At 32.8% G+C, this 20,435-nt stretch overlaps 1 protein-coding gene across 1 annotated transcript in view; it reads left to right on the top strand.

Annotated features, from left to right (window-relative positions):
* Positions 1–289: 289 nt before the first annotated feature.
* The window catches only part of LOC147066011 (dipeptidase 1-like), a 255,481-nt gene continuing 235,335 nt past the window's right edge, over positions 290–20,435 (top strand). Inside the window, exons 1-2 of the mRNA XM_085955713.1 lie at positions 290–510; positions 2,241–2,337. Of these exons, the coding sequence (XP_085811839.1) occupies positions 290–510; positions 2,241–2,337 (318 nt within the window). The remainder of the gene's footprint in view (positions 511–2,240; positions 2,338–20,435) is intronic.

The raw sequence follows: 20,435 nt of genomic DNA, 5'->3' as shown, positions 1-20,435 counted from the left end.
AAACTATTTTATACATAGTCAGTCTGAACTGAAGTAATAATAAAAACTGTTATAACTTGACTATAACTTGACATAACTTTGACTTATATGAAAACATAGCCGACAATATTAGTTATATAAAAATATATGATTTAATAAAACAAATATCATACATAATCCAACCATATTAAATAAAACGTTGAGTTCATTAATTATTTTTGAATATCGAACGTAAAAAGTGTTCATTGATGATTACCTATAACAAAAAATATTTTCCTAATTTTTGCTCTATTTACTTGCAGAGGTCGACATGGCACAGCGGCACTGGTACGCGATCGCGACTGTGTTGCTAGTGGCCGGGGCGGCCGGCGTGGCGGTGCCCTTAGCCCTCCGCGTGTCGGCGGGGGCTTCTTTGGAGGAAAGACTGGAGGTCGCCAGCACCCTGCTGACGGAATCGCCGTTGATTGATGGCCATAATGACTTGCCGTGGAATATACGGAAGTTCCTGCACAATAAATTAAAAGACTTTAGGTGGGTAATCAGTTATTGTTGATTTTTTCAATGTTTCTGTTTATTTCTAGAAACAATTTTAGTTTTTAAAACAATCAAACGACCTTGTTAAACTTGTATTAGTCCAGTGGTCTCCAAACTCAATAAGGATGTGAGCTACTTTCAGAAATTGAAATTATCTGGTGAGCTACTTATTTATACATATTCCTTCTTTATATTTTTTTTATCATCGTCCTTTATCGTACCATACATAATATTATTATATTACTTAAAATAAATTAGGACATCGGACTTCCAAAAACACATAAAATGCGTACTTTAATTATTATCTATTTATAAACAAAATAATAATTGAAAAATATCTTAGTAATAAGTGTGAGTAAAAGTAAAAATAATTAGTGAAAAGAATGGCATTCACTTTCCTCCACATTTTTTTCAATTCTATGTGAGTACCTTGTCACTCCCATCCGAATGCAATTATCAAGATGTATATCTGTGAGTCTGTTTCTATATTTACCTTTAACCACCTTCATAGTGGAAAACGTTGATTCACATAAGTATGATAAATATGATAAAATAATATCCTACGCTAGCTACCAAAAATGCCGCCGCGAGCTACCGGTAGCTCGTGAGCGACCATTTGGCGATCACTGTATTAGTCTAATACACGAGTGGGGAAAATTTATGTATTAGAAAGACGTTCCTATTTGAACTAAGTAACTTTAAATGCATATTATTTCTTAAAAATCTAATAAATATGTACTAAATAGAGTGTGTGATAGAGGTCACCAAATTGATGAAATGGTGGTGGGCCGGAAATATCGCACGGCGAATGGACAACCGCTGGACGAATCCAGTCATTCAGTGGTACCCGAGGGGCACTACGCGGCCACAGAGGCGCCCTAAAACCCGCTGGATTTACGAACTTGTCAGGTTTGGTGGAAGTACGTGGCAGAGAAAATCAAAGAATCGAGAAGAGTGGAGGGAGCTGCGGGAGGCCTTCATACAGCAGTGGATCAACTCCAGCTGAAAATATGTATACATATTAATAAATTGGCGTTTACGTGGTAGAAACCGATAATAATAAATTAAAAATTTTGTTAATTCTACGATATTTTTTATGTTTATATTTCCATAGGGTAGAGGTTGTATTAACAGAATTGTTTTTACGTGAATAGATGTTAGCTGATTGCTTTACCGATTAGGCCTATGTCTCTATCCGTATGTGAAGTTTCCAGATCCAGGATACTAATTCAAAGAACTTATTAGTCTTAATAATTATTTTTCAAGTACAATTCATTATAGGTCCGTTTTTTTAAATATGGGTCGGTATTTGTAATATTATATATAACGAGTCTTTTTAAGATAGGAAAATTGTTATACCGTTCCGAAGTTCCGTAATTTTCTCTCATTGTCTTTTTTTATATAATTTCTTTCAAAGAAAAGGATGTAAAAAAACGCCAGATATCTGAATTGCATAAAGTGAGTGCTTCATAAAACTTTTCGGAATAATTTAACATAACAATCTGCTTGTAAAAAAGTACCATTTAAAAATTTTGCTAATCTCATTGTGTTAGCTCGGGTGGAAAAAAACAGCACGCTTTCGATGCGAAAAGTTATTTTTTTATAACAAGTTTTTAAGAAAACGCAGCGACGAGCTTTTAAGCTCACGAGTAGCAAAGTTTCGAAACATCGTTTGCTAGTTAATAAAACTTACCTAAAAAAATCGTTTTCTCTTCCTTCTTTTGCAGGTTTAGTGAAGATTTGAGAAATATACCGCCCTGGTCGACGAGCCCGTGGAGTCATACTGATCTTCCGAGGCTTAAAAAAGGCCTTGTTTCAGCTCAAGTGAGTTACAATTTTTCATTTTAATACATTTTTCTGTTATGACACAACGTAGATCAAAATGGAGATTTTACGGTATTTTCAGAGCATAAGCTTGGACATTCCTTAAACGTTATAGATATTCTATTTATATAGTTTTGAAGCCTTATTATCCTTTATATTTATTTTAAACATTTGATGACTGTATACAGTATTTTTATTATATAAAATAGTATTCTTATAAACCTCTCGATCTAATGTTTTGTCATATTTCAGTACAGCCATGTGCAGTGGTGTTAAGATTTTTTAGAATTATTAATTTTTAAACGCATTTATAAAACCATTAGTAAAATTATTGTTACCATTTATTATATAGTGAAATATTTACGATAAAAAAATAGATTTATAATCTCTGTGATCCCAAGAGCTGTGACCATCTCTGTGAGCCATAAATTGACAAACGATAACTGAAGTAGGGAGTAAGATCATGCTAAAAAAATGATTTTTTTTCGGTTCGGTACATGTTTAAACACGCGCTTTAACATAATCTTACTCCATACTTCATTTATCGTTTGTCAATTTATGGCTACGGCCGTATGTTGTAGCTTAACCACTGGGAAATGCCAATAGAAATGGCGGTTTTCAAAAAAATACTACCTTATTCTTGGGTCAATACTTATTATAAAACAATCATTATTCGTAGGATGTTTTATCACATTTGAATGGTACGAGTATATTATAATTATTATTATATTAATTATTATAGAGAATGGTATACACAGTTATCGTTTGTCAATGTCTTTTTCAGTGTCAAATGTATGTTATTCATTTAATAAATGGTTCGCAAATATTGATGTATCCTTCTCCAATCTTTAGGCTACAAAGTGCTCTGAAATTCTGATATTTTTATTTTCCTCGTATTTTTCCCTACGTAAAATTTTTCCACCGAGTACCCTCGGTCGATTGTATTAATATGTAATTTTTTCTTGAAACCAGTATTGTGTTACAGTTCAGAAACTTATCAATACCAAACGCCTTTAATAGGTTCGATATATTGCATGTATGGATGAACAAGTTGAGACAGCATCTCACGTTTAATGATCCAGAAGAAAAACAGAGTGCGGGAAGACGACGATTTCAGTGGATTGATGGCATACAGAAAGAGGCTTACGAGCGACAGAGTAGAAAAGTGTGGTTGAGGTAACCAACGTCCACTCCAAGCTGTATGTAGTGCTAGATTAAAAAAACAACACGAAGGAAAATAAAATTTTACATTTATTTAACTAATAAGATACCCGGAATTAATTTATGATTCAGTTGAAAATTGTACTTGCAAAGTTGAAGTATTTTAAATTAAATTTCTTGCCCGTCAAAATAACGAGCAGAATTTGCTACTCGGAATAGTTTAAGCAATATTTTGTTTAATAAGTTACCCGTGTTATAAAGTAGATGTCAGATCGAGTTAAAAGATTATTTTATGCACTTAAGATTTTGACTTGAATTAAATAGATAATTTTAATTATCCGAGCATAAATTTATATCCTACTGTCAACTATTTGAAGATATCCTATATTATTATTTATACTACGTTATTTTTATGTCGGATTATTTTATGAATGTCATTAGTAAGTTTCTTAATGCATGTGAGTAAATTTTTCACATTCATTTAATGACCACTTTTGATTGTTTGAGATTTTCATATTCGAAAGAGCTTTCGATAATATATCGCATATTAAAATAATATGGCATTTGAATTTTTTTCTAAACTATGAACTTTGAGTTGATGATGTTTATAAAATAATGTTGCAGATACTTGCATAAATTAAGTCATTTTTAAACAAATTACTAGAAAAACCATATTTTTTTATAACGTAGGTATGTAATAGTATTTTTCGGCACTCTTTTACTAGAGATACCCGTCAGATTTCATAGACAACCACCGCAAAATAAAATTCATAAAAACGCTATAAACTGGCCAAAATAAGGAACATTGTTCAAAATAGCGTTATAACAATATTTATAAACAATTTAAAAAGCGAAAGTAAGGAAAATTGGTCAGTCTGAATAATCTGAAATAATGGGTAACAATTTTTTAGTTAAGGCAAATATATATTTGTATGACACGGCTAAATTGTTTATAAATATTGTTATAACGTTATTTTGAACATGTTCCTTATTTTCGCCAGTTTAGAGCGTTTTTACGAATTTTATTTTCACGCCTATGAAATCTGATGGTAGTCTTTCGTAAAAGAGGGTCAAGAATATATTGGTGAGTTACTGAAAACGATTAAAAAAGAAAAACACAATGCTGAGAGAATGACAAATGGAAAAAATACTGAAAAACATAAAAAAAGTATACACCAAGAAGACAGGCAATATAAGAAAAGAAAAATACAATAAAAAAGCAGTAGACCAGGTACAATTAATTAGTCGTAAATTTTAGAGTAATTAAATTTGAAAGCGGCAAGAGAACAAAACAGATCCAATCGATCACTGTGAAGATGTATGGTTTTGCAGAGTTGAACTACTGAACTAGTTTCATTTACGTATATCATTCGTAAATAGTAAGTTTTACAGTGATAACATAATGATTACAGTTTAACATTGATTAGCTATGCAACAGACTCTAAGCTGATATCGATTAAAAAAATATTCATAGGTCCCTATATAGTTATATGATAACAATAGTAACTAAAAAGAGAAAAATATTTTTTTATACGTCCTATCTTTAATTTTTATACTCTTTCTTTGTATAAGTTTATAGATCAAAGGGTTGCGAAGCGAACATGGAATGTTATATATTATTCAAATAGAAATTAAAATAAAATCTAAGATTTCTGTAACTTACTTCGATTACAATTTTCTTGAGATTGCTTTTACAGTGAAAGGAAAAAACTTTGTTCAGTCGATTGAGTTGGAGAGACTTTCTGATCCTTTCTGGAAAATTGTTATCCATAATTCTGTTTTGGGATTATTCCAAACTTTAAAAGTCAACTCAAAAGGGAATGATTATAAAAAATTCTACCTAGAGATCATAAACTTTTTAGTATTAGGTATCTGTTTTTGTAACCCTTTACATAAAATACACCAGGGTTTCTTTTGAATAAAATTTATTGTTTTAAATCTTTTGTTTTCACTGCTGAATGTCGCGATGTTTACTTACTTAAGCTCTGTCATTACCGATGACCCTCGATCTGTTATGTCCCTCAGGGAGGAAGGCAAAGGAAATAAGTAGCTTGAGTTGACAGGAACCTGATGTGGTTTGATGGTGTTATCCTTCCTCCGTCTCCTTACCAAGGACTAGACTTCTGAGTAGTATTCACAGCTGTTACGTATAAAGACCGTCAGGTTATTGTCAAGTGATTGACCTTCGAGGATGTATGTAGACTAGATGGCGAGAAGATGATCGGGAAATAATAAGCTTTCACGAAAGTTAAAATATTAAAGTTTATTCAACGGAAATGCGAGTAGATATACATCGGACAAGATATACGCGTTACAAAGATTTAAAAATAATAGACGAACGGCGCGAGGTGCATGTCCCTTTTTATACATTGTTGGTGATATCATTTTAATTTATAGTTTAGAGACGTCTTGTGTGTGATATATATCCATAGTCTGATAACCGCCTGATGCCCCACACTTAGGTTAGTTTATCAAATTAGGGTAATTCTGTAGGTATTATATCATATTAAAGTTTTCGCGATATCATTTTAATTAGTTTATTGACGTCTTGTGTGATATCCTGTGTAGTCCAAGTTAGGTTAGTTTATCAAATTAGGGTAATTCTGTAGGTATTGCATCATATTACATGGCTATTGTTTATTAACCATTATTAACTTGAAAAATTTGGTTGGTATAACATACTCTGAAACTTAGGAAATCGTATAAAAAGATCGTTCAGTTGGCCTTTTAGGGAAAAAATTGGCAATCCTTTGCATTTTCTTCTTCCACTGTTAGGTATATAAAACAGACAATGATCCAACGTGTAATATGACAAACCAAAGTATGTGCATCGAACCGAAGAATAGACTCAATATTGGAGCATCTTCTTAAAACTCAAAAGGGGATTTTTCTACAATTTTGGTAAAGTTAAAACTGTAAAGAAACAATAAAATAACTTTGTTGTTAAAATTATAATGCACCTCCCTATATAAAATGAATTTGTTTAGTATTCAACTTTTAACAGAAATGAAACTCAGAAAACTTTCTAAAGTTTCTAAGTTTTCTAAATATGGGTCTACAGACACATACTTCGTATTAGCTGTAAATATAAAGTTACGAATTTCGAAATGTCGAGAATGAAAAAGACATTGCAAGTGATATCAACTTTTGCATCTTATTTTAGTCTAGAGAAAATTTTCGCAGAAGAAGAACACTCTGTCCCAAAATTCTCAGACAATCGTTTGTATTCAGAACTTATTCGTGTGTATTAATTCCGAAAGGTTCAGAAAGTCCGAAGGTACTTGATGGAATTTTAATTTAAATCCATAAGAACTATATCCTTACTTAGAGCAGCGACAGACAAGAAAAAGATCATTGCTGACATCTAATAAGGGATATGGAACTGGAAGAAGAAGATTACATTTTTATTTGATATGACAAATTATACATAAGTATATACGAGATAGATATCTTAATTTCACGAAAACGTTACATGGTGTGACAACCGAAATAGATAAAACAGTTTATGGAATTTATTATAATGAAAATTATTCTTTTTGTTAAGTAATTTTACTATATAAACGCTAAATCAATTATGAGGCTTTTAGATTCTGTCAGCTACCTTCATATGCCACAATTGTGAAATAATCGCGAAAAAATTTCAAGCACATTTAGGACTAGAAATAGATTTTTTTGCAAAAGTTTTAAAAAAAGGAATGGGACAACTGGACGCCAGGACAATTGAATGCCGCACTGTCGTAGACACGTATACAGAACGTAGATGAGGAATTTTAATCAGTTTCTATCTACTACTTAGTAGTTTTAATTAATTTTACTCTTAACATAATGTTTTTTTTCATTGCGGATTGAGAATTACCATGCCTAAGGCTTTATATAAAATAAAAACTCTTTTTTCGTTGGGACTTAAAAATATGCACGATTAAATAATTATTTACGTGTGCATATTGAAATTCTTACCAACTATTAAATCATAATATAATAATTTAAATATAAATAATAATATTAAATATATATATATTTTTTTAAATATGTACCTATAAGTACCTAAAGTCTATTTAATGTCGAATTGCGTGGCGTCCAGTTGTCCTGGCGTCAAATTGTCTTCGACCCTTAAAAAAGCAATGGTGAAATAAATATCTTAAATGGCATGAAAGTTGTTAAAAATTCATGTTTAAAGTTGATTGTAAAATACTTAACAAGAAAATGGCACTTTGCAATCAACCTTCGCCTATTTTCCCCCCCCATAAAATATTAGAATATGCAATGGGAAATTACTTACAGAATCAGAATCAGAATCAGAAAGAAAAATACAAAAAAAAAACTTTGAAGTCAATAGCCTCAAATATTCATCACCTAGTACACGAATGGTGGATTAAAAAAATCAGTAGATATCATAATTTCGTTCTATGCATTGACTGAACAAATTAAAAACATTAATCCACCTTACCTCTCGAGTTAAACAGAGTCTCCATACTGATTATAGGTGTAATGGAATTTGAAACGCGAATTCTAACGTTGTACAGGTGAATTGGCAAATTTTATACATTGAATAGATGGATATTCGGCAATTCATTCCATTCATCGGGATGGTGGCAAAGCTGCAGGTATGTAGGTATACCTGCACAGGTATCGGCGTTTCGTCCTCTTTGCCTGTTTACTTCTTGAAACTTGGCCAAAGTAATACGATATTATATCGACAGTGCGGAATTGTTGTTGGCATTAAAATGTCAATATTTAATTTCTTAATCTTAGTACCTAGTCTAAAAGTTTAGTATACCTATCAACACATTAGGGTTGTCAACTGTCCTGGAATGGAAGTTCCCATACCGAATACTAGGTGCATATACAAGAACATAAAATGTATTTAGACTTGCTAATAATTTAATAAACTATTTATTTTATTCAACGAATGAATGACACGAGATTTGAGAATGTAACATTCTTTATATTGAACATACACCATTTGAAAAGATCTCATGCATATACACACTAGAAAACAATATTTTTGTAGGGAAAAAATACGACACCCGACGAGACTTGAACCTGTATCTGCTGGTTTCGCGCCAGTATGCTTTTCCAATTAAGCTACGGGCATCTTACTAAATTACGACGACATAATTTAATATACTAAAACCGATAGCCAACATTATAACGCAATTCTATAAGCATTTCATGTAACAACTACTAGTTTAAATCATAATTTAGTAAGGTGTCCGTAGCTTAATTGGAAAAGCAAATGGCGCGAATCCAATAGATATAGGGTCAAGTCTCGTCGGGTGTCGTATTTTTTTTTTTATACAAAAATGATTATTTCTAGTGGGTATATGCATGAGGTGTTTTCAAATAATGTATATTCAACGTAAAATGTGTAAAAATTTTGGGAATGCCGACAAATATTACTATTGCGTCGGCTAGCGGCGGCTACTTGCCTGCGCGGTATAAAAATACGGAATACTTTTACAGCGCTTTTCGGTTTTCGCGTACAGTTTTCCCGTCTATACATACGGGGTTCCCGATACAAACCGGGATGCGCAGGTAAACTAGTTATAAAACATGCGCGTCTAGCCGGTGCTAAAGACTAATTTTTATCACATACAATACTTTACATCCCTCTACTCCATGAATTAATAATAATAATAAGATATAAGCCTAAATGACAACACAATGATTAATTTTCTATCACCTGTTGAGTATTTATCTGATTCTTTGTTTATATTTAACGTACACCGTCCCTAAAAGTTGTGATATTAGTGTCCCGAGAGTAACCTTCTAAGACCTTGACTAGCGTCAGTGACGTCCTAGGCAATGTGTTGCCCTAAACGAGAGTTAGAATGTCTTCCCTTTTTACTTACCTATTTATTTTCGGCTATCTTAAACAGACAAGTGAAACAATATAATATATACATCATATATATATATAATTTAACACTTACATTATGTCATTAGGTAGTATCTTCTTCTTGGTCGTGCACTCATGGCTGAGGATCGTGACAACATTTAAATTTCGCCATCCTTTGAGCGACCAAGACTTTCCATCCTTCTCGATCTTCGGCTTCTCTCGGGGCAGAATGGATGGTGGTCAGCTCTTTCACTTGGTCGCTCCATCGCGCAGACGCTCTTCCTCTGCTTCGCTTTCCCTGGAGGCTACCCAAAACTACCAATCTCTCCAGGTTGTCCGGTCCGCGCCTGACAATATGTCCAAAAAACTGCAGAATTCTTCTCAGCCATATCGTCGAGAGCCGTTCCTTTATCTTCAGTCTCTGGATGATTGACTGGTTCATCCTGTACTCCGTCCAAGAAATGCGAAGCATTCGACGCCAACACCACATCTCAAAGGCATCAATTGCAAGGTATCATCAATCAAAGTAGTATAATTAGTAGTGAAATAATCAACAACAGATATACTTAAAAAAACACATACATTATATTATAACATCACCTCTAACCCAGAGCCCCCGGATGAAGTCCCAGCGCCTTACAAAATGAACCACTGGTGATTAGAGTATTTCCACGAGACCTAATGCAAAGGTATGAAGAGCTAATAAGTTTGGAGGTTTCCTTATGAAAATGTTGCGTATGCGATAAACCGCCATTGTCAGTCGATGTCGACACGTTTTGATGAATCTAGAACTATTCTCGAACCCCCCCTTGTATTATTAAATCTAATAAATATTTCGTAGGAATTAAAATTACTAAGTATATTGTTGAGACCCTTGCCTCTTGTTTGTGTAACTTTTGTCACCCAATAACGGATTGAGATACTACCAGTGCTTATTTGGTGATGGCTATTTGTTGACAATGGTAATTTGTTGTGTTAGATATTTATGTTGTCGTCTACAACCTGCCCCGATACGAGTATGCTTGAAATTATTTATATGAATCAATATAATTTCTATTTAATTTATCCACGATATCTTCATCGATCTGATTTTTAAAATCTAACTTTACACAGCTGAATACCTACTAAGTCAACGTATCACATATCATTGCTTGGATGAAGTTATGTAAAGTAAATACGTATTGAGCTCACCTGGGAGAATTTCGTTCACATTCCGTGATTGGGCTTGCTAATCAGAGAACAAGCTAGTTCATCAAATCAACACCCTGTCTGTGTTCTATCATTCCGTATTTTCGTTTAACGATACGACTACCGCTTTTTTATGAATCAATAAACTGAAAAGTTAAAAGACCATTAATTGAGGAAAAGTGTTTTATACATATAATGATATAAAAAGGAACCATTTTGTACCAAAGACAGGGTGTTCGATGAATTTTGCTTGTATTGAAATGTCTATTGAAATAACTACATACGAATTATATAATACCAGTGTTGTAGGGACCACAGATAATTTCTGCACCCCCAGAAATAATCAGAATAGAAATATGTAAAAATATTATAGCTACTTACCTATTTAATATATATTGTATGGTATAGTTTACTAAACATAACTGATTCAGATTCTTTATTATAATTGCGTAGTTATATATAAAAAAAAACATATCTTACATATCGGGCCGAAACACGATATAACATTCTCCTACACCTGCCCGACAAGATTCAACTAGTAACAAAAATAGTATATTGAAAATGTTATATGCGTATTATTCAACAGTGTTACTACGTGGAATTGACTATTAGTATGGAGTCAAAGAGAATGATGAAGAGAAACGGTGCAAGGACGGTCAATACCACCCGACCGAGACATACCTGTTACCCACACGGTGAAGCTATGCGACCTGGAATACGCCGATGACGTTGTCCTATTCGACAACTCAATCGAGGGCATTCAAGAGACAATCGACAGGTTGCAAAACAATTCCTCTCGCGTTGGTTTGAAAATCAACGCGAAGAAAACCAACGTCTTGTGTAATAGCACCTGTCCTGATCCAGATTTCCCTCTGATTAGCGACGGACAAAACATCGAGAGCGTCGACAGCTTCAAGTACCTGGGGGTACACATCACGGGAGATGGCATTTTACAGAAAGAGCTCGCCATCTGAATGGGAACGGCTGGAGCAACATTCAACTCGATGCGAAATGTCTGGGACTTACGATTGTACTCGGTGAAAACCAAATGCCGCCTATTCGACGCTTGCATTTTGATGGTGCTGCTTTACGGTAGCGAATCATGGCACCTTACGAAGGCTCAGAGCAACCATATACTGAGCTTCGAAAACAGATGTTTGCGACGAATATTGGGTGTGCGGTGGTATGACTTTAGGAGCAACGAAGAGATAAGAGAATGCACCAAGTAGCCTCTCATCACGCTGAAAGTGAAGAGGCGACGTTGGACCTGGCTCGGCCACGTGCTGCGGATGCCAGAAAAGAACATCAACCTGGCTTGCCTGTTCTTCAAGCCGACCGGATTCCGGCGTCCTGGAAGACCGCTAAATACAATCTACAGAGTGTATACGGAGGAGCTACGGGATTCTGGTTTGACGTGGAACGAAGCAAGAAGACTGGCGAGCGACAGGGATTCTTGGAGGCGCCGCGTGGTTTCCATATGCTCCAGTTAAGGGGCTGATATGGCAAAAGAAGAAGAAGAAGATTGACTATTAGTAGAAACGGTGGATGTGAAGCAGAAATAAGTAAATGCACAGATTGCAAACAATACAATGACACGTCTTATTTAAACACAAAAGGTATGCTCGCACACACATTAGTGTACCTACATATTTTTGTACGGCACCGAGTCATGGACTCTGGAGTAGTGTGGCGAGAGACCGGAGTGAGTGGAGAGCAGTTGTGGAGGAGGCCAAATCCCACACCGGGATGTATCGCCGTGGAAGAAGAAGAAGAGTCATGGACTCTAAGGGTAAGAGCAGAAGGAAATTGAGGCCTTCGTAATTTTGTGTTGGCGCCGAATGCTACGTATGGCTTGGATAGAACACAGGATGAAACAGTCAATCATTCAGAGATTTCAGATAAAGGAAATGTGGATTGAGAGAAATAGAAGACTGCGACGTCTGAATTTTATGATGGTTGTGATCCTCAGTCTTAGGGGAAGGACTGGGAAGAAGGGAACTCAGTAATTATTCACGATTAATGTGTTCATCAGTATCACTAATTAACCCCAAATATCATTCAATATTTAATGTGTAACTGGAAATTTGGGTAGCATTGTTTAGTTTCATTTTAAGATTTGAGAAAGTGTGTAGTAAACAAGATTTTCGCTAAACGTTATTCCGAGGAACTTGTTAATGGATTTGAACACATTCGACTATCTGGCACCTACTTACTTAAAGAGTCGAGTTATTTTTGTTGTGTAGATATAATGGTACGAAGCTGGAAAAGGTTACGAATTGTGATAATAATGACAACCAAACGACTGGTTTTATTGTTAACATAATCTCATAATAATAAAATGGCTACCAGGTTTTCTTTTCAGGTTCGCAAACGTTGTGAAATGCATTAAAACAATCGGATTATCTCGCGAGCTTGCTGAAAGGGCTAATGCGTGAAAAAGAGGCCTTTAGTGAGCCATTGTTTTGTTTTTAGGAGATAAGCGTAGAAGTATGTAGCATTAATCCCAAAAACAAAACAGGAAACTGAGATAATGTTCGTGTTTAAGGTTAAACATTCAATTTGGCTGTATCGCTAGATAACACTCACTCTTCGCAGCCAATCGTGATTATTGCGAAATAAAATTCGTAATTCAAATTTAACTTATTTCAACTCTTTCATTGTTTATTGAAAGTGCACAAAATCTATGAATGAATCTACTATGTGAAATAAGTTCAGCCGATTTAAATAATTATTTTTATAGCTTTGCTTTTATTTATGTATAACAAGGTTTATTTCAACGACGCTTTTCCCCTTATTTCTAAATGGTTTTATAGAAATATTTTTAGAAAAAAAAATATACGCTCAGTCTTGCCAAATATCACTGAAAAAAATACGACAGAAGGGGAACATAAACTAGTCTGCAAAAAAATATTTTAAATATGTATTTTCAGTGGAATATATTGTTTTTCTACTATATAAATAACGGATAAAAATAAAACAAAATATTGTACAAATATATGAAATCCCTTAAAATATTAATACCAGCATACTTACTTTCAAGCGATTCTTTGTATGAAATTCTAAGTTTTTGCGGTGTCGGAAAGGTTACATTTAACGCCATATACCAGATGTATGTTTTGCAAGCCAGATATCTATTAAAATACAATATTATGATAAAAAAACGTTAAAATTGCAACGCTGATTAAGCCACTGATTCATTCAAAGTATTTTCATTGGGTTGCTTATTTATCCCCTTCTATGTTTCATGTCATTTGATTAAAGAAATTACAAAAAATATCTTATACTTGACAATATTAACAGATTAAGAAATAAATGGAGAACACACAGGTAAAATAGTACTCGATACATACTGTAAATATACTGGGTACTCTAATAAATTAAAATTTTTTCCACTTAAGAAAATAATAATGTTTTCTATCTTAGTGCATATTCTCTTAAAAAGTGCAAAGCATGTACTATGTAACAACACCTTGATAAAAAAGGTTATGATCGGGAAATCTCGTCTCAAAAAAAACCATCAGAAAAGATGAATCTCGATCTCAAAAAAATATTTTATTTACCTATCGAAATTTTGAAAATTCAGATTTCTAGAGAAAAATAAATAAAATTAAAAAAACTTACTAGAAAAAATATCAAGGAGAATTCGACTGTCAGAAACGGATTCGGCAGAAAATTTAGGCCGGATGAGCTAAAAAATATATATTTCTAGAAAGTTTTCGAGATTTTCGAGAAATCGAAAATACACAAATCTGAAATATTTGTACTTATCTTGAAAAATGAAAAAAGTCGAGAAATGGCAAGCTGTAAGTATAACTAGCTCTAAATTTATTATAGCGAAAAAAACACTACAACCCAAATACAAGCGTATTTAAAATTCCAGTATTATAGCATCTTATTCTAATATTAGTTTACAATTGTATTAAAAATGAAATATTTATGTAATAACAGTATTATCTATCTTGATGCGTTACCTCTAAAAATGTGTTATCTACTTAAATGAAAATATTAAATAAAATGAGAAAATGGTTCATAATAAATAAATAAAACAGGTAAATAACTGAATTTGTCTTTGAATGTCGCATCGCATTAATAGCTGGGCTAAGTCTTATAAAGAAAATAAACATGTGCCTATTCTCTCCATCTGTTATTCTACGTGAAAGTCATTTGAGATGCAAAACTAAACCGCAAGTTTCCTCGCCTGTAAGGGATCCCCCGGTACAAGCATAAAATATGGTATTTTATTCAAATTGATTTCTCGTAAATTCGTCATGTGAAATATGAGATATGGAGCAAAGAATACCCGGCCCTCTCATTCAGCCATGTGTTGGCGGAGATGCGATAAAAAATACTATAAACTGGAGAGAATTCGCATAGAAAGTCGTATAGAGTGAAAAGCAAATATTTTTGCTGAAGTGTAGCAGTAAACGAATCGATAGAAACAATACACTTTAGTCTTTATACTTGCAGGCTTTATATTATGTTAAAATTACTATTTATTAAACTTACATTGTAAGCTATCTCGCAAACTTTCTTATCAGAAAATTGTTCAAAATGGGACTCGAATCCGTATAAATTGCATTTCAGGCTAGTCAAAACTATTGCTAATCTCGAGTAAAATTCAACTACATATCGTGAGTTGCTGCCAGAAGTTGGTATGTCGATAATTTAGGTATTTAGACTTAACAATGGATTATGTGTGTGGTGGTCATCATGTAATGGGTGAAAAGGTCGAGATTTAGTGGTTGCTCCGATGGATGGAGGAGCGAGTTTTATTTGCAGCGTAAAGTACAAGAGTATGTTACAGTAGTTACGTTACAATACTTATGATACTGTTTCGAGGTCCGAATGAGATGTTGTGCGGAGCGATACAGAGACTGAGATACTAACAGACCGAGAACTTATAATCGAATGGCATGTCCACTCAATTATTATACGCTATTTATTGACGTACTCACAATCAAAATAATATCTTGAAAATAATATTTGGGAAATAATTATTATAATTCAGTCAGCTACTCTATATGAAGTTTACGTCATTGGATATGGGTGACTATGTGGAAAAATGGATATTGCAGAAATTATAATTGCAGTAAGCTATTTACTGAGTTTGCCATAATTGGGCACTACGGGAAATGTATATTAAGAAATTTATAATTACGGTCAGTTATTTAATATCGCCGATCAATATGCTGACACGGATTGAGTTGTTTATCCCCATACTATATCCCCATGCTATAAAATCACAGAACAGATTATTAATTTAATTCCGATAGGCAACCTATATCCCAATACACTATATTTTGACGCAGGGTTTTGAATGTGTGAGTGTTCTACGAAAATGAACCACGAATTATAGACGTGCAATAGTGTGTGTTGCAACCTTCAATGCACCAATATTAAATGAGCGTCAGTGCATAGGCCGAGAGCAGTTGTCAGTATTCGATGTATGACGTATTCTTGACATGTGTTTGAGTTTATCCCGTATTCTTTCACACTCGAGATCGGTTACCTGCTCCTCCAAATCCGTTAGGTATTTTAGTTACCAATATTTTTGAGTTCCCTGTGGAAAAAAAATAATTCAAGGTCATCCGATATATAGAACATGAACGTACAGAAATTAACACTGTGTTTAATTTTAGAGGACATGTCAAACTTTCAATTTGCAATTACTCCATAACATGATTTCGAAACTGCCACCAACTTTTGGCAGTAGCCACACGATGTGAATTTGAGTTGCTATTTTAATTAGATACTAGCTAGTCAAGATTACTCATAATAATAATATTATTATGAGCAATTAATGTGGTGTGATGTGAGATTTTTTATTTGTTAGTGAAAAATAAAATTGGTATAGTAGAAAATTTTAAATTTTGATATTAATATTATGCACATAAAAGCGAAATAATATATAGGTATATGTTAAAAAGTTATTTGTTAATAAGTTAATAACATTTAACTTATCCAATCCATACGATTTTTGTGTTGATACCCGATTCTCAGGACATCAAAGTTGATCCGATAGGTTTTAAAATTCATAATAATCTAGGAACAAAAATGCGTTTTTAAAAATGACACTTCTTGATATTAGAGAATAAATAAATTGTCATATAAACATAGTTTGTATGCAAGTGACAGAAGATGGAATCAAATAATATTCGTTTGTTTTCCTTTTTTTTTTAAATCTGGGACGTTCCTTTGTTTTTTTTTAATCATGAATAAAATGAGTGGATATTAGAATAATGCGTTTTGAATATGGAATGGTGATACATAAACATAATATTATTATATTGGAAAGTTATGAATTTTATAAATTAGACTGTTGATAAAATTGGCTGCCATCTTTCGTAATTTTAAACCGAGGTATTAACTTTGAATCATATACATTTTACAGCATATAGATCTCTCCAAATTTTAGTTTTAACAAACTCGCACTAGCTAATATATTAAATATATAATACATAAAACATAATAACGTATGACCTACATAAGTATTCCTTGTATGTTATTTTTTTTTTTAAATATTGTGTATTAGATACTATTTAATATTATTGAGCCATATGTTAAAACAGTAAATAATTTATTATTTAATTTATCAAGCAGTAATTCTATGGTTTACTTTGATTCAGAAAATATAATATAATTGAAGGACGATGAGAGACAATCAGTATTGCCAACTGTAATTGACAAAATATTCTAGATAAGTTAAGAAAATAATATGCTAGTCGGCAAAAAAAATCACTAGATTAACGAAAATATATAGAAACCAGTACATACTTCAAAATAAAAAAAAATAAGTCATTGTTTTGCGAGAAAAAAATATGTTAGTATGGAAAAACAAGAGAGTGTGGGAGAATAGTACAGACAGCTGTTTTTTTTTTTTTTTTTGAAAATGTTGCCAACGTCTTCTTTTCATTTATTCACTAGTACGGCAACAGAAAGTATAAGACAACAAAGAAATTGGCACCATAGGACTGGTTTAAAACCTTAATATGAAAATATGTGCCTACATATATCGTTGAAATATGTTATTGTCAACTATGTATGAATGGTGTAGGAACTTCGTACATGCAGGGGAAAATGTAACACGTTTAGGCGGGAAGTTCGCACTACTGCTTGCGTTCCCTTTTATCATTTTCGAGCGTCTCTTTTTTATTATATTACATCATGTTGGCTTTGCGTGCCTCCCGAAAAACTGCTGACTCATTCTCGAGCCATCAATTCAGTTGGGTATCAAGCAAACAAGATATTAATATTTCTGTATCGTGATTTTGTTTTCGGATCGTGACGTTCACGTGATGTGCGGATATAAAAAATGGCGGCGGATGAACGCGCACAAATTCATTAAATTTCGCGTTAAATTAATTAAATTAATCTACGATAAATTAAAAATAAGGGTATAGCGCCATCTCCTTTCAGTTATCCTTTACTCATATATGTAGCTACTGTGTATATTATTATGTACTTGTCAGGAATTATTTCTTAATTATTAATGTTCCATTTTACGCTCTAACAACGCCAACACGCTGACACAGGTAAACAGTTATTTACCGGTATATGAGTCTCTGGGAATTTATTATTGCGGTCGAATAATTTGATACATTAAAAATAGATATTCGATCAATAATATACTGACAGCTACGTACCCCCTTTCCAGAAATTACGAAATTTCGATACTATTGCAATTATATAAAATTATTGAGTTGTGATGGCGTTGACATTATTGAATTACAATTGCTTGAGCTTAATCACAACAAAATAATACAAAAAATATAGATATTTGATCAATAATATACTGACAGCTACATTTATAATGTTGTGGGTCTGATAAATTCACATGTTTTTTTTTAATTTACGTTTGGACCCAGGGTATAAATGGACCTAGTAGGTTGAGCAAATGTCGTTAAACAAAAATCTGTTATTCTAACCTCTACTGTAAAGGTTAGATACTACTGTATATCTGTAGAGGCCCATATGATTTTTGATCCTCTTAGGATCGATCATGGTAAAAAATGAAACAGATTTAGATAAAAAATAAACATAGTTCTGAAAAACTTCAGAAAAATAATATATATATAAAAATTTTGAAAAAATGGTGGACCGAATAGGACTTGAAAACACATCTTTCATTTTCTGGATGAGTGCATTCACGTCTAAGCTATCGATTCGTCTACGATTAAAAATTATGTCTTATAACTATGTTTTAACTGAGTTACTTCAAATTCTATCAATCAGAAGGCAATCTGCTTTGTAATTAATTAGGGTAAATGACTTTTCTGATTTAATCGTACCAGATATCAGGCGCCAGCCAAATTTTAGTTTTGATTTGGTTCTAGATTTTTTTCTAATATTATGTAGGTTTTTCAAAAGTATTATGAATATTCAGTATTGCAGATAGCAGTAAATAAATTTATGTTATTAGAGTGCTAAGGAAACAATAATTATTGCTGTTTTTGTATTTTTAAATAATTGTAAACGTTTATTTTTTTCATTAAAAATGTCATTTCATCGTTACATGTTTGTATATTTTGAAGTGCATTGGTCCGTATTTTTGTTTAATCTAATTTTGCTTTATTATTAATTTTGCTTCAAATTGGGGTGTTGAATAAAATTAAAGACGCAAATTATGTAAATAAGAACATGAGTTTAAAACGGGTTGTAAAGCAGCAAGAAATGCTCGTAAAATAAACAATGCTTTTGGTGTGGGTATTTAAAGACTGTATGGTGCAATGGTGTTCAAGAAATTTCATGGAGGGGACGTAAGTTTTGAGCATGGGGAAGATCTTGAGTGTTCTTATTCAGTTGATAACGACAAACTGTAGGTATTAGTAGAATCATGTTCACGCATAATAATTTGAGATACTTGCATAAAAGCTAAACATTGGTAATCTAACAGTTTTGGATCACTTAAAACAGCTAAGAAAATCAAAAAAAACTTGCATAATGGATCCCGCACGGACTAAAACAAAGAAGTTTGTTCTGTGATTTTTAAAAACGTTCTATTTCTCAAATGTATTCAATTATTTACGATAACAGAAAATATTCTACCCAAACGGTCAGATAAAAATGAAGCCACAAAGAATTTCGAGAAACTAAGCCAAACAAATTACACAAAAAACTACGTTGCCAGTTTTATCGTCAGCGCTTGGTATATTTTTTTGAATTCTAGTGAAATTAATTTAGCTGAGAGTTATGGCATAGAAATTGTCAAAATGTAATGTCTGGTTAGTCGAAAAAGTCCAATTCACTTGCACGATCAAATTTCGCATAACCGACCCTCCAAAATTTGATTAAGTTGCACTATTAAAAATTGCCTCATTCACCATACTCACCAGAAAGCTCACCGATAGATTATCGCTTCTTTAAGCATTTCTCCAACTTTTTCAATAAACAAGCTGCTGTCAAAAAGACATTTCAAGATTTTATCAACTCCAGCGCATCTATTCTATACACAAGATTGCTTTCGGCCTTTACGGCAGCTAACTAGGGTAGGAAAGTATCAAAATCTTAACACACATGTTAAAACATAGCACTGATTGTAATAGTTACAACTAACTTATTGTAATTGTTACAGTAAGTGCTAATACTTGGATACTTTCCTACCCTAGATAGTGGCCGAAAGCAGTATTGTGTATAGAATAGATGCACTGGAGCTTGGAATTTAATTTTATACCACTGGATTAAAATAGTAAACTTGTAATTCATTGGTCAAAATGTGTTGATTTTAATGGTGTTTATTTCGATTAACATAGTTGACAGATTTTACGGGCCGTTAAAATTTGATTAAAATGATTCGGAAAACAGATTTTCATATATTTTAGTATTCAAAAATAAATTTTAATATTTATGAAATCATTATAATTTAAATATATTATAATGTACAAAATACATTGTTTAATAGTTGATTATTATC

Source organism: Rhyacophila brunnea, unplaced genomic scaffold (genome assembly GCF_057557595.1).
Source record: "Rhyacophila brunnea isolate RB1 unplaced genomic scaffold, BYU_Rbru_1.0 scaffold_5, whole genome shotgun sequence".
NCBI lineage: Eukaryota > Metazoa > Arthropoda > Insecta > Trichoptera > Rhyacophilidae > Rhyacophila > Rhyacophila brunnea.
This window is presented reverse-complemented; position numbering and strand designations above follow the sequence as displayed.